The sequence below is a fragment of the Podarcis bocagei genome, assembly GCF_964188305.1.
Source record: "Podarcis bocagei genome assembly, chromosome: 1".
NCBI classification, from domain to species: Eukaryota; Metazoa; Chordata; class Lepidosauria; order Squamata; family Lacertidae; genus Podarcis; species Podarcis bocagei.
Genome location: NC_138125.1, coordinates 76,135,854 through 76,151,522, shown reverse-complemented (window position 1 = coordinate 76,151,522; position 15,669 = coordinate 76,135,854). Strand labels below are relative to the sequence as shown.

At 46.3% G+C, this 15,669-nt stretch overlaps 1 protein-coding gene across 2 annotated transcripts in view; it reads left to right on the top strand.

Annotated features, from left to right (window-relative positions):
• Nucleotides 1-15,669, top strand: part of SLC67A1 (solute carrier family 67 member 1) — a 108,834-nt gene that overhangs the window by 60,903 nt on the left and 32,262 nt on the right. For both annotated transcript variants that reach the window (XM_081205342.1, XM_081205341.1), the window contains 3 exons: nt 5,682-5,797; nt 6,969-7,079; nt 10,606-10,706. In XM_081205342.1, coding sequence (XP_081061468.1) covers nt 5,682-5,797; nt 6,969-7,079; nt 10,606-10,706 — 328 coding nt within the window. The remainder of the gene's footprint in view (nt 1-5,681; nt 5,798-6,968; nt 7,080-10,605; nt 10,707-15,669) is intronic.

Genomic DNA, 15,669 nt, shown 5'->3' with positions numbered 1-15,669 from the left:
CTGCACAGCTGACAGAGAATGGAATCTGCCAGTGGTATGAAAGCTGGTCCAGGTGACTTGGGAAGCTCTGAAAAGCTATCAATATTAACTTTCCCTGAATATACACAGCAAAATATGTGTCAACATGAGACCATTTTTGTCTTTGTTATCAAGTGGATGGAATGTTAGAAGCTTCCGTCCAGACAGGAACTCGCCAGCCAACTCCTACTAAACACCCAAAAGAAATTCAGAAAAAGGGAATAACCCAATAACGTAATTTGGCTAGTTTTTGTTTTTGTTTTGCTGTTCCATAGGGAATTTTAGTCAGTCCTAGGCCACATTCACACCATATATTTAAAGCACCATGAAACCATGTTAAACAGTCATGGCTTCCCTCCCAAAGAATTCTAGAAGCTGTTAAGCATGCTTATAGTTCCTAGAGTATTCTGTGAAGAGGGATTGATTTCTGACCCAACCAGGAACCACCCACCCCAGGGTTATCTGGTTCCAGTGTCATGTAGTTCCCCTTGTTCCATCTGCTTATGCTTGATAAGGAATGAAGAATGGCCCTCATTCAGACCTGGGTTGGCCTGGAAGACCTTGTCAGCATTGCAGCCTATGTGTGATCCTTCAGAGGAAAGCCGGTCCGGCCCAGCCATTAGGCAGGGTGAGGCAGCTGCCTCAGGCACCATGCCTTTGGGTGCCCTGCTTGCTTCACCACCAATATTGGCAAGACCGTGCCTCACACCAAATCAGCATCATCTTGCTTGGAATAGGCACTGATGGTGATGCTGGTTCTCCACGATCGGCAGTTGCAGCAAGGAGTGTAGTGGCAGCTGAGCAGGCGGCAGCAGGAGCAAGTATGTGGTGGTGGGAGAGCGGCAGCAAGGCAAGGTGGCACTTCCTGGTTAGCTTGAAGTGGCGAAATGAGACGCACTATCCCTGCTTGAGAGTTTGGTAGTTTAAAGCCTTTCAGTGATGGTGGATTTTATCCCTGGGATTTCATAGAGCTGGCAATCTGAAATTATAGGTGGCGCTGTGGGTAAAACCTCAGCGCCTAGGACTTGCCGATCGCATGGTCGGCGGTTCAATTCCCCGCGGCGGGGTGCGCTCCCGTCATTCGGTCCCAGCGCCTGCCAACCTAGCAGTTCGAAAGCACCTTTGGGTGCAAGTAGATAAATAGGGACCGCTTACCAGCGGGAAGGTAAACGGCATTTCCGTGTGCTGCGCTGGCTTGCCAGATGCAGCTTGTCACACTGGCCACGTGACCCGGAAGTGTCTGCAGACAGCGCTGGCTCCCGGCCTATAGAGTGAGATGAGCGCACAACCCTAGAGTCTGGCAAGACTGGCCCGTACGGGCAGGGGTACCTTTACACACACACACACACACATATATATATATACTGTACACAGTGGTACCCCGCAAGACTAACGCCTCGCGAGACGAAAAACTCGCAAAACGAAAGGTTTTTTCGTTTTCGAGTTGCCTCGCAAGACGAATTTCCCTATGGGCTTGCTTCGCAAAACGAAGCTTGCCCCCGGGGACAGCGGGTCTTCTCTTTTGAAGCAAGGGGCCGCGGGGAGATAGTGATCTCCCTGCAGCCCCTTGCTGCAAAAGACGTCGGGGGGAAGCGGGGAAGAAGCGCTTCGCTTCCCGTTGCCCCCGGACCTCTTCTGAAGCAAGGGGTTGCGGGGAGATAGCGATCTCCCTGCAGCCCCTTGCTGCAAAAGACCGGGGGAAGCGGGGAAGCGAAGCGCTTCGCTTCCCGCTGCTCCCGGACCTCTTCTGAAGCAAGGGGTTGCGGGGAGATAGTGATCTCCCTGCAGCCCCTTGCTGCAAAAGACCGGGGGAAGCGGGGAAGCGAAGCGCTTCGCTTCCCGCTGCTCCCGGACCTCTTCTGAAGCAAGGGGTTGCAGGGAGATAGCGATCTCCCTGCAGCCCCTTGCTGCAAAAGACCGGGGGAAGCGGGGAAGCGAAGCGCTTCGCTTCCCGCTGCTCCCGGACCTCTTCTGAAGCAAGGGGTTGCGGGGAGATAGCGATCTCCCTGCAGCCCCTTGCTGCAAAAGACCGGGGGAAGCGGGGAAGCGAAGCGCTTCGCTTCCCGCTGCTCCCGGACCTCTTCTGAAGCAAGGGGTTGCGGGGAGATAGCGATCTCCCTGCAGCCCCTTGCTGCAAAAGACCGGGGGAAGCGGGGAAGCGAAGCGCTTCGCTTCCCGCTGCTCCCGGACCTCTTCTGAAGCAAGGGGTTGCGGGGAGATAGCGATCTCCCTGCAGCCCCTTGCTGCAAAAGACCGGGGGGAGCGGGGAAGCGAAGCGCTTCGCTTCCCGCTGCTCCCGGACCTCTTCTGAAGCAAGGGGTTGCGGGGAGATAGCGATCTCCCCGCAGCCCCTTGCTGCAAAAGACGTCGGGGGGAAGCGGGGAAGCGAAGCGCTTCGCTTCCCGCTGCCCCCAGGACCTCTTCTGAAGGCTGGCGGGGGGCAAAAGTCTTTGTCCCCCCTGCCTGCCTTCCCAGGGGCTTTTAAATCGCCCCGGACAGCGGAGAAGTCCTCCGCTGTCCGGGGGGATTTTAAAATGCCGCCTGCCAGCATTTTAAGATCGCCCGGACAGCGGAGAAGTCCTCCGCTGTCCCAGGGTTTTTAAAAATGCTGGGGGTGGGAAGAAAAGCCCTTGTCCCCCCCCCCAGCCTTCAGAAGAGGTCCGGGGACAGACTGTCCCCGGACCTGGTCTGAAGGCGGTTTCCCTAGGAACGCATTAATTGATTTTCAATGCATTCCTATGGGAAACCGTGCATCGCAAGACGAAAAAACCGCAAGACGAAAAGACTTGCGGAACGAATTAATTTCGTCTTGCGAGGCACCACTGTACCCCGTATTTTTTGCACCATAACACTCACTTTTTTCCTCCTAGAAAGTAAGGGGAAATGTCTGTGCGTGTTATGGAGCGAATGCCTACGGGTGGCGGGGGGGATCTGCTGCAGTCGTGAGCAGAGGATCCATGGTTCCCCTTCCTTCCCTCCTCCGTGGCTCGCTTTGAAACAGCAAAGCGGGAGAAGAGCCACTGAGTGGGGAGGAGAGAGGGACAGAGAGCCTGCTTGCTTTAAAGGAGCAAAGCGGGAGAGGAGAGCAAAGCGGGAGAGGAGAGGAGACGAGTGTAAGTGGCTCCTGTCCAGCTGGCTCCTTTAAAGCAAGCAGGCTCTCTGTCCCTCTCTCCTCCCCACTCAGCTCGCTAAACAGCATTATTAGCAGCATCCTTCTCCACACACCCCATGCATGCTCCTTGTCTCTTGAGTGCTTTTCCTTCCCTCCCCACTTAAAACGTGGTTACAAAGCACGGATCCACATGGATCCTCAGGATTTTTGCACTGGATCACCCCAAATTCACCATCAGATCACATAGCATGTCCATGGCTACAGCTTCCACCAAAAAAATCACGCACCCACTGTTGCCTGGGGGCGCAGTGGTGCAAAAACGTGGTTACAAAGCATGGATCCACATGGATCCTCAGGATTTTTGCATTGGGCTACTCCAAACTCACTGTCAGATCACATGTCTGTGGCCACAGCATGAACCACAAATATCATACATCCACTGTTTCATTTAGAATATTTTTTTCCTTGTTTTCCTCCTCTAAAAACTACGTGTGTGTTATGGTCTGGTGCGTGTTATAGAGCGAAAAATACGATATATATGAAAATGAAAAGCTTGAATTGTAGTTGACTACCCCACCCATGCAATTTTGGATCCTACAAGCAGAAGCAGCTACTGAAGCTGATAAAAATCTGTTCAGGTCTTAAAGTGTTGTGACTGAGTAAATGGATTAATTTTGTGGTTTAAGATAACAATTGCTTTGGCTGACGCCACCCAAGAAGATTGCAATTTGTTGAAATGTCTCTGTTTGCTTGAGGTGGTTTTCAGGAGGCTGATCTTATTCTCAAATAATCAGAAATTTGCTGTGGACTGTTCAAATTCCCATCTCCAGCAGTGCTTATGTATATTTTGCCCTTTGAAGTTCTTCAGTTGCACATACTGAGAAACTTGACTCTTGCTTTTGAGTTTTAGCAATAAATGGCACCATGATGCATCTTGCAGCTATTCAACAGCTCCTCCATCTGTTTTGAGAAAACACCTGAGTCTCCTAAAAATCTCCTAAAGGATATGGTGAACAGCAATGCAAATACATGTGAATAATGTGCCGTACTTTGCCTCTCACCTCCAAGGCAAATTCCCTTGCAGCTGGGGTGGGAACCAGCCCTCTGCCCAATTTCATGTGGATGGCAAGGAGAGGAGTAATTGAGAGGAAACTGGGTGGCCGACGGTGAAAAGGGTGGTAACAGAATGAGAGAGAGAGAGAGTGCCTTGCCCACCATGGACTCTGCCTCCCTGCCAGCATGTGACCCCCAAGAGATTACCCCCCCCACCAGGGACCACGTCCCACTACTGAAAAAAAGGTTCCCTAACTTGCCATGCACAGTTACACTAACGTAAACATTGCCAGTAAGACGTGGGCAATCATTGTGCCCACAGCCTTACTCAGCCCTTTGTGTTTTGTACAGCTTTAATCTGCACTGAAGGAGAATAGTAATAAACCTCAGTGAATATGGAAGAGAACACAATTATCTTTCAATGGAGAGAAGATGATTTGATATACATGACATGAGGCCACCACAAAGGAGACCATGGTTTCCCATGGCCTCTTGTTTAAGTTTCGGCAGCAGGGCCTCTTTCAAGCCCTGTAGACTCCACTCCCTTCCTCCTCTTTATCATTCTTGTTTGCCATTTCATAGTTTGCTTTGTGCTGACTCGGATAACATAAAATGAAAAGTGTGTTTGCTTCTTTTCTGAAGTTTTCATCGGCAACGCCACTGTCTGTTATGAGGAAGTCAGGTGTGTGCTTGCTACAAGTATTGGTCGCCTACAGAGAAACCCTGTACATATCCGCTCAGAAGTATGTCCCATAGAGTTCAATGGGACTTTTGCCAGATGAACAGGTGAAGAGCTGTAGCCTGAGGGAGCAACCCTAACTCCCCATCCCTGCCCCACAGCCTGATGGGGCTCTGCAGTATAACAGGGCTAGCGCTGCATCTGTAGCCCTGCTGAACACAGGAGCCAGGGTGGAAGAGGCAGGAACAGGCAGATTGCTTGCCGGTGGACATCATCACATGATGCCAGTGGGGCTGGATGAGGCTCCAATGAATCCCAGGCTGACTCAACCCCACTGGCTGCATGCCCCTAGAAAACCCCACTTTGCTGCTTTCCGGAAGTGGCTGCAGGTTGCAAGAGCGAGCTCCACACCAGTGGAGTGAAAGTGGCAGCTGCAGGCAGGTTGGCACAGGCCAGCAGGGCTAGCTGGAAGGACAACATTGCCAACTCCAACCTCCCACCCCCAGGTGGGGTGCAGGGAGAATTCAGACTGCTTTGTGAATCGTGTAAAATACTGAGGGATGATGAGATGATCCCAAAGTGCCCTTCATCTTGGAAGGCAGGGCTTGGAAGACTGGAGGGATCTATCTTTGAATGCCTATATATGCTGCTGAATTAAGAGGATATTATATAAAATTTAAATAAAGGAATGTTATACATATAAGATTTTGAGGCAATGGATGGCTTCCCCATAGCTTGGCCTTCCCCATATTATCCCCATAGCTTGGCATTCATAATAGCTACTTTTACCATTTTTGTTTGTTTGTTTTCCATCGACAGCGTCTACTTTCCTTGCTACGTTGCACTAACAGGATGCCTCGCTTGTGCTTTGACAGTCCTCGTTTTTTTCCCTGCGCAGACAAAGCCACAGTTGAAAGGAGATGCTGCACACCAGAGTGAGTGCTTACCATTTCTGACCTTTTGGGATGACCAATTACGCTTTAAAGACTAAGCTAAAAAGGATTTCGGTTTGTAAGCCAAACATGAGCAACTTTTCCATCTCCCATTATCCCTGGCCATTGGCTGTACCAGCTGGGGTTAATGGGACCCAAAGTCCAACAACATCTGGAGGACCACAGATTGGTCACCCTCCCTGATGTAATATTATTATTATTATTATTATTATTATTATTATTATTATTATTACCCATCCTTTACCAGGGCAGGTTCCAAGGCAGGTTATAGCAATTTAAAAATACAATATTGAAATCAATGTAAAGCAAATGCAATCAAAAGAACAGGGTGGGTCCCAAATATATATCATCTCTGTATGTATAGTCAAAGGGCAGAGTAAAGAGGTGTGTCTTCGGCGTGCGTTGGAAACTCCATAACAAAGGTACCAGGCACACCTCTGTGGGGAAGGAATTCCACAACTTAGGGGCTGCCATAGAAGTGAGGTTAATCAATATCAGGCCTCTGTGTTGGTCCATTATAACAAGAACCAGGGGTTCCATCGAATGAAACATTTATTAATACTAACCAGCATTCTCAGCAGTGAATACAAGATTCCACAGTACATGTATTCTTTAGGTTAACATAAGGTTAACTGTTTTTTAGAGATGAATTAGATCTCTTTTTTATCATGTTATAGATGGGCTTTCACATTTTAATTTTATTCTGGTTTTTATATTTGTATGTTTCCCTTTGTAAAAAGCAACTAATAAGCGCAAATAACAATAATCAGCTATTCAAGAAATTAAGCCCTTGTCTGCAGCTTGCTTCAGCTTTAAGAAAGTAATGGATAAAAGTTCTTATAGAATCTAGGCACATAACTACTATACTTTACACTGGAATTTCTTGGGATTAGCACTAATGAATTTAATGGGACTTACTTTTGAAAAGTTGTGCATAGGATGATACTACTGTCAAAGATAAAATTCTGGAGTGCATGTCTATTGCATGTTCAATGCAGTCATGTTCCATAGGAAGGGCACCTATGCTAGAGAGAAGAGCATAGAAAGTGTTCCTAAAGAAAGAAACCATTGTGCTCAGATATCATATGACTTCCTTGCTTTCTGGTGCCCACCTGGTTTCCCAGACTTTAACCTACTTTTTAAATTTTTCTAGGTGTGTCCCAGTCCACTAGTGTATTTAGTCTCAAAGAAACTGTTCGCCTAATGAAACTTCCAGGAGTAATGGATGTTTTTTTAATCAAGGTACTTTCTGGATTTCCTTCAGGTGAGTGCTGTGAGATGTTTTTTAAAAAATATATAAGATCTCCAGTCAGATATGATTGTTGCTTAGGGATTATTGGCATCTTTTGTGTTTCTGTCTCAGCAGAAAAATGTATTCCTTTAGTGGCAAATCATATAATGCTTAGTGTTGCATACTCCAGTATAACTAATGAGCTAGGTCGGTTTACACCTGGTGGCAGTCAGCATGTGGTCAGTCTAAGAGTGCATTGGGCTACCACCAGAATCATTGCTGCAGAAATTATTTAGGGGGTTTGGTTTTTTTAGCCTCCACCTGTAACAGATGGAGTGGTGGGGCAGAGATAAGGGTGATGTGGTGCAAACACACTGCCAGGAGCACTGGATTGACTCTGCTGGTACGTTTACACCACACTGACCTAGCCACCCTCTTGATCTTCCCACTCCACTTAAACAACAGTAACTCACCTGCTTGGAGGTCAGGTAAGTGCCTCAGGCCTACCACGCCATGTCCTGCTGGCCTTCAGCAGCTGAGGCCATTAGCAAGTGGCCAAAGTAAAATGAGGCCAGGGCTCTTACTGCTTTAATACTTGTGCAGAAGAGGGAATTTCAACAGGTGTAGCTTTTTGTGTAAAAAAGGACCTGGGGAATCCTTAGGAGTTAAACACACCATCAACGTAATGTCCAGCTTGTGTCTATATTTAAAACACATTATTGTAACTTCTAATTACACAAACATACCCTTATACTATTAGAGATGCTGCATGCCACTTCAGAAGTGACTTGCTCAGTGGGGTGGACATAAATCAGAAGCCTTTTGCTGCTTAGTAGGAGTGGTGAGGTCAGGGCTGCTTGGGTTGGCTCTGCCAGTGCTCGCACGGAAACCCTGCCTCACTGTGTTAGTGACACCCCTCACAGCAAACTATTCCTGAAGCTTCTCCCCACTAGGCAAGCAGCTTTTGTACCACTTACTTCAGTATCTTAAACTCAATATCTCTGTGCTTTATATACCATGGCGTCACTTCTTAAATAAAGGAGAAATTCTCGGAATTCAATACAATACAAAACACCCTTTAAATTGCAGGTATAGCATGGAATGTTTTTCTTACAATATTGAATAAGTGGGCTCCTATTCCCCCCCCCCAAAAAAAGTACTCTGCCATTGTTTAAAGAGATTACATTTGAAAGACTGAATGAAAAAGAATTTGGGTTTGTAAACTACATGTGGGCAAATTTTCTGGCTCCAGCTGTTATCTCAGTCCTGTATCTTCCCTTTTCAATCTGATCCTGTGCACATTAAACTGAATGGGTTCTTTTGTCCCCATATAATGCGTCAATCTTGCCATTAACATGGGTTCCCAGATTTTATCAATCCATTCATTTAGAGCTGGCATAACCTGTAATCTCCATTTACTTGCGTATAGTATTTTTGCTGCTGTCAACACCTACGAAACAAGGTCTTGTGTGTTCTTTTTTCATCAAGCCATCTATATAATTGAATAAGAAGAAGGAAACAGGGCCTAATCCTATCTCACATCCCACAATTTTTACAATGAAATTGTGTGAGCACTACCACTGCTTTTTTTTAAGCTTCACTCCTCTGCAGTCCTTAATCTCCACTGAACTTGGTAGGACTTTCTTCTGAATAAAGATGCGCAGGGTTGGGCTGCCCAGTGCTCTGATGCTCTTTTCTGAGCCTGTCTCTGCGGCTGCTGATCCAACCTGCTGAGACCCTGAGAAGGGCTGAGATTACATCTTAAGGAGATTTGGCTGTTATCCACTTATTCATGCCTCAATGCTGGAGGGATAACCTTCCGATAAATGTTCTCATTTATTTTCATCTCGTTGCTCCAACCATATAATTATTTTTAGTAATGTATACATATGTAGAGCCCAAATTATAGTGTTGCCTGTATTTATATTATAAGCAAAGCTGTGATGTACACAGGTTAGTGCTGTGCTGACAATTCCACAGGTGTCCATCTGCCCTGTTCTCCATCAATTAGAGAAAAGAAAAGAAATTGTATTTGAAAAATATCAAAGCGGAGTGAAAAATTCAGTAATCTTCCCAAGGGGTTTGTCACACTTGCTTTACTTCTGAGGTGACTGATGAGTATTTGGAGATATCTTGTCTTTCATCCTACACATCACCTCACTATTGGGCTGCACTCTGCAGCCTATCTGGCTTCCTCTGCTTCAGTTAAAGGCCAGGGTAAGATATCACCTTCCTGTGGGGTTTTTCACAGCAGGAATTGCAGCCAGGGAGGCTGCAGATTGCTGTGGAAATGCTTACTGAAAAGAAGAACACACACCCTTGGCCACCATTTAATGATGAGGCAAGCTCAAAATCCCACACCCACCAAAGTTCTAAAGAAATCTGAACATTCCCTGAGAGATAATGCAGAGAAATGGAAGCCTCTTTTTCAAAGCAAGAAAACTTTTGAGAAACTGACAAAGCACTAACACATTCCACTTAACTATGGTATTCTCCAAACAAACTCACTTTGGAAAGCATGCCTCTGCTGAACATTACAGTCCCGTGCACACTTTCCTGAGAGTAAGCCCGATTGGACTCAGTAAGACTTACTTTAAAGTGCTTGTGGATTGGCTACCCTGCACATGTGATGTAGATGTGGACTTCATCTGTGCTAGACTTAACCATGATCTAGTGTTCACTGCTTAACTCCATAGGTTAGCTGTCCAAGAACATAAATTGATACTTATTTTTCTACAAATGAGAGGTATATGTTTTAGTGCAGATAAGCATTTACTTACTGACTGCATGTATATATATATATATATATATGCATGTCTATCTATCTATCTATCTATCTAATCTATCTATATCCTGCCTTTCGGGCAAGGAGCTCAAGGTAGCACACATAGGTCTCTGTCCTCCATTTTGTTCTTACAACAACCCTGTTGCTGTGCTAAGGAAGTGTGTCACAAGGTCACACAAGTGAAACTTGTGACTGTGTGTGGATTTGAAACCTGGGCCTTCCCAGTCCTTTCCCAACACCCCAACCACTACACTGTGCTTCAGACGTCTTTGGGTGAAAGAGAGCAAGAAAAAGTATGTGGCATTGCAATTTTAGACATGCCAAATGATTGGAGTTTTAAAAGATACCGCATTTAAGGGGGGAAAGTATAGTTCAGTGGCAATAAAGCACATAGTAGCATCCTGTGTGGTGGCAAAAATGAAGCACCAATGTTCTCCTGGCTTCCACACATGGTGTGTTGCTGGTGCTTACTGCAAGAGGAGGGTTGAGGACTGGGGAGTTCAAGGGTTGTGCAGGAGCCTAAGGGCGAGAGCCTGAGATTGGCTCAGCCACACTGCAAAGCCCCAAGCCCTCTGCACCTCACCACTCCCCTTCTCCCCCAGGTAGGCACCAGCAACATGCTGCGTTTGAGACCCAGGAGAACAGCAACACTGCACCTTTGCAGGCCACTACAGATACATAGTTTACATGGCTTCTGCCCCATTATCTCTAGTTAACAGCGCTGAGCACTGCCACTTGCCTTCTAAAAAGAGGCTGCCTTTTCCTTAACCTTAGGTGTGTTCCTGATCATGTTTTCTATCGTATCTATCGATTTCTTTGGTCTGGAAGCAGCGTCGTCTGGGTACGTGATGGCATATTGTGGAATCCTTCAAATGGTAAGGAGGTTGGCACTGAGAGCTGCCGTGATCTCTCGTCTCCCAGAGTCTTTTATCAAAAACTTTTCAAGAAAGTCCAGCCAGGGGTTTGGGTGCCTCTAGCCTGAAGATACACTATGTTTCAATAACGACTTAATGAGTTGGGGGGTGGACTTTCACTGTGGTGAGGACTGACTGGGTCTGGCCCACCCATTAGGCAGGGTGAAGCCACCACCTCAGGCAGGGTCTCTGTGGGTGCCCTGCCCACCACTGGTGCCACTTCTCCAGTGGAGGTGGTGGGGTGGCTGGTGGTGAAATGGGATGCACCACTGTTGGACTGGGACATTTTTGAGGAAGCAAAAATGCATATGTTATTGCGGTTAAGAAAATCAGAGTATATGGGGAATGGCCAGAACCAGATTGAACAGAGAATTTCTAGGTGCTGTGGGAAAACCTGTATATCACCTGATATACCTGTATATCAGCCTCTGGGGTTCTGCTACACACATGGAGCAGGGCTCCCCATTTCAAACCTTCTCCCTCATGGTAGGGAGAGGGGCTGGAAGGAAAACAGTGGTGGGAGTAGGGGCAGCAAGTGTGACACCACCCTTCCTCTTGTGCAATTGTTGTCCCCTGAGGGGAGAACGCCTGAAAAGGGCTTCTTAGGCCTATTGATCACCTCTCTGTTTCCCCCCAGCCCCCCAAAGGATTTTGTTCTCCAATACAATCCTCTCTGTGTACTCTCTTTGCAATATGTTGGTGGGGGGTGTTGATGGTAGTTGTGCGTTCCGAATATTTATGGCACATTTCTAACATAAAATGTTTGTTAGCATGAATCCCAAGAGGCAGTTGCCCAAATAGGCTTTGGACTTGTGTTTCTCCAACGGCAGCCTCCCCTACCACATGGGAAAGCAAGAGGGGCTTTCAAATACTTTTGTGATATTTGAAGGTTTGTGATATTTCATGGGTTCCCAGAAAAAGGTCAAATATCCTCCTGTAATACATGCAAATCCTCAGGCCTGTCTAAAGTATCGCTCTCTGGGACGCAGCCCATGAGTGCTAGAAAGTTCTTCTTTTTAGGCTGAGTTATTATAATATTTTTATTGTGTGCCTTTTATTATTGTTGTTGTTGTTGAATTTGCCACCCTATACCTGGAGGTCTCAGAGCAGTTCACAGAATAAAATTGAAATATAAAACCACAAACTACATAATAAAAATAAAAACAACAACCCAATAACACCCCTCCAAAAAACCCCCACATTTTAAAAGGGCATAAGACACATGGCTTATAAAAAGAGTCATGAGGTTTATCAGATCAGCCTTCAAGCCAAGTCTGTATGTAAAACTGTCTAAAGGTATCTGATGCAGACGCTGTAATAATTGTCATTTCTGCTGAATTCATTTACAGGAAGCAGCCCTTTTTGGCTTTGGATTATATAGCTCCATTTTCTTCTCCATTGTGTTGAGGGTTATGGAAGTTAACAAGTCGGTGAATTTCATCTGACTATAATTGGATGGTTGCTGTTTAGCAGATTTTATAGACAGCTAATTAAAATAATAGAGTGCTAATTAGTAGACTTTAAGACATTCTCCATCATATAAATTATGAACATAATCACAATGTAATTTTCATTTCAATGGAAAGAAGAAAAAGAAATAAAAGAGCAAAGGTTGATCTTGGGGGTGGGGGGACCACTTTTGTCTAGTGGACAGGATCAGTAAGTGCCCCACCCCTCTATGAGCCACTTTTTCATAGAATCATGGAGTTGTAGTTCTGGGAGGTGCCCCAAAGGTCATCTAGGCTAACCCCTACGATTTTGACAGGTGGGTGGGTTCACCTTCCTGTGATCACATGTGGATCCAAACCCTCCCAGCGGTTCTCAACCTGTGGGTCTCCAGATGTTGTTGGACTACAACTCCCATCATCCCTGAGCTCTGGCCTTGCTAGCTAGGGGTGATGGGAGTTGTAGTTCAACAACATCTGGGGACCCACAGGTTGAGAAAGGCTGCCAGACAAAAGCAGGCCTTGCTTGGAGCACTGTTGCAAATGATCACTCTGAAGCTGTGCACTCCTGGTTGTGCCTGTGCAGTGGGGCTTGCACTTGGTGCTTTTTAAATTCTGTGCCGAATGCAAATCCACTGAAATTGGTTGCACAGGGAAACTCCCAATGGAGAACTGCATAGCAGAGCAGATTTATTCCAAAATAGCAGGACATGTATTTGGCACTAAATTTAAACAGCACCAGATGTCACTCCCACTACAGAGCAACCATCAGGAGGGCACTTTAAGGCTCTGAATTGTTCCTTTGCAACATTCACTTTACTTGCCCCACATCTGATGTTGAGTGACAGGTCAGCTTGGATGGTGACAAATGGCCTTACAGGCCAAATTATGAGCTCTGCCAGGAGTCATTTGGGTTGTGTGGTGAAGGTTCCCCATGCCTGACCTATCCTAGATCAGTATTCTGTTCCCACAGTGGCCAACTGGATGCATGTGGGGATGCCTGTAAACATGTACAGCTCTGATTGTTTATGGACTATATAGCAATACATGTGATTTTGGAAGGAATTCAACATCATGCTCCTCTGCTCATTCCACAAGTGGAAAAGTTTTCCCCACCCCTCTCTCCTTTCCCCATGCAGTGTTTCTGGGGTTCTCCTGACCCCTGCCCTGAAGCCAATTTCAGGGGTATAGGGGGATATGGGGATATGGGGGGAGAGCAAGGGGAGAACCCCATTGCTCAAGCAGACATCTTTGTACAGGGCTTCTGCTGACAGGACTCATTCATTAAATCCCATCGTGTATGCCTTTTATTTTGTTGTCCAGCAAATGTCAGTCCCACAGTTTTGCTTAGATTGAAATATAGCAGACCTCACAGGAGAAACCTCTTTGAAATACACAAATGTGTGAATTACTTTCTTTTTAAGCTTCCGGATGGGAAAGTGGCTGATCTTATCACTGAAAGGAAGGAGGCAATTCTATCAGTATCCTGTTTGCTTTAAATCTCCCTGTGTGTTTGTGTGTACATTCAGAAAAGAATGGCTTGGTTATATGAAAACTCAAACAGACACACACCCATTGTGTTTCAGAAACAGCGAGGCATCTGCTGTAGTGGGAAGAGAAGACCATTTGTTTATGTGTACTCATAGCATACATTCCACATTAAGAACAAGATTGGGAGGGGTACGGATCGGACGGGTGGGGGAAATGGGTTATGCTCCTGCAGAAGAAAATTCCCCAATCCAGAGCCAGTGCCTCTTCAATGCATCAAAGATTTGTTTTTTTGCTGCTGTTCATAAAATAAGTGATCTTCTAAAGCAGGGATGGCTGATCTGCAGATCAAATGTGCCCCGCACCCAAGAATTTTAAGCCATTTCTTCTCTGTTCATCTTCTTTCCCACCTAAGGACATTGCCCCTTCACTCTACTGCCATTCTGATTTTATGGTCATGAGAAGCTTGTTTGTCTATTCAAAGCATGTGTTTTAATGTGTTTGCCAGCGTTTAGTTTTTATGAGCAGCCCCTTCGGACTTGAAAGAGGTTCGCCGTTTCCTAAAGGAAGGAACTGTGGGCAAATTATGTCGATCAAGATCTAGCACTGCCACACTTATTATGTACACATGCTGAGGAAACAACTTGGCTTGAGTGGTGGGTGATTTGTTCAAGACTGGGAACCACATCAGAAGTACAAACTGGAGAGCTGCCAGTTATTTCCATATATGGTTACATGCAATTATAACATAATTTTCATATCATTTCCCCAGCCCTGGCGAATGCCAAAGGAGAGGTGACAAACACTTTATTCTACTATTTCTTTCTTTATGATGAAGCCATTATTTGAGGAAGCACCATAGTTCAGTGGTTTAACTCCTGTTTGAAGGCCGAAGGTACCAAGTTCAATGTCTGGCACCTCCTGCCTAAAATTCCAGACAGCTGCTGCCAGTCAGTGTAGACAATGCTGGACTAGATGAACCAGTGGTCTGACTCACTACAAGGCAGCTTCCTATGTTCTGTGTTCCTATTGGACACAAGTGGGGTGAGGCGGCAGGAACTTGAGACAACCACTGAAATCTCTTCATATATATGTGTGCAGGAGCACCATCTCTAGGGGGCCCCTGAGCACCCACAAAAATTTTGTTGTGGGTGCTCGTCACTCCTACCACAGGGCCCCCGATGCAACTTCTGGTACCTCGCGAAGCACCAGAAGTCACATCCAAGGCCTTGGAGATGCTGTCCAAGGCCTTGCGAGACCTCAGCACATGACATCATGATGTCATGTTGCAACATGATGTCATGTTGCTCGTGCTGGGCACCTATAACCTGGGGCCCAAGTCGGGGTGTGTGTATGTGACATGGCATTATATCTTCCAGAAATAGTTTTGTAACTATAAGGGCTGTAAACTTAAAATAAAAAATAGATGCTGAGATTCTTTGTGTCAGAAAATTGCACAAACTTCACATGTGTGGGGAGAGGTCTGTGCTGCCTATGCATAATGCCTGTAGCAGCCAGTGGGGCTGCACTGTTCCGAGTTTCCAATGCCCTATGTCGCCTGTTACTGAGATGGTGAGGGGGAGGGCAGTGGGGAGCTCAGCATGGCGTAGGCACAGCAGCAGAGCCAATCCAACCCTTCTGACATGGCATCCATAAAGTGCCCAACTCCCTGCTGCTCCCTCTTGGCATCTTTCAGCGATGCGCAGTGTGGGGCAGGCAGAAAAGCAATGCAACCCTATCCGCATAGCCCTGCCAGTCTCTACTGCTTAGTGTGGGAAACTCTTCTGCATCCGTGTACATTCTTAACTGTGTAACTCATCTACATTCATGTACATAAGAATATCCAGCAAAAGTACAGCCGCCTTTCTCCCTGGACTAGCTTGCAACACAAGAGTTAATCATATGTCGCTCACTTTCCTGGACTCCTCCCAGTTCTAATTAAATGACAGTAAATGCAAAATCTAGTCCATAGGCCAGGGTGTCAGCCAGAA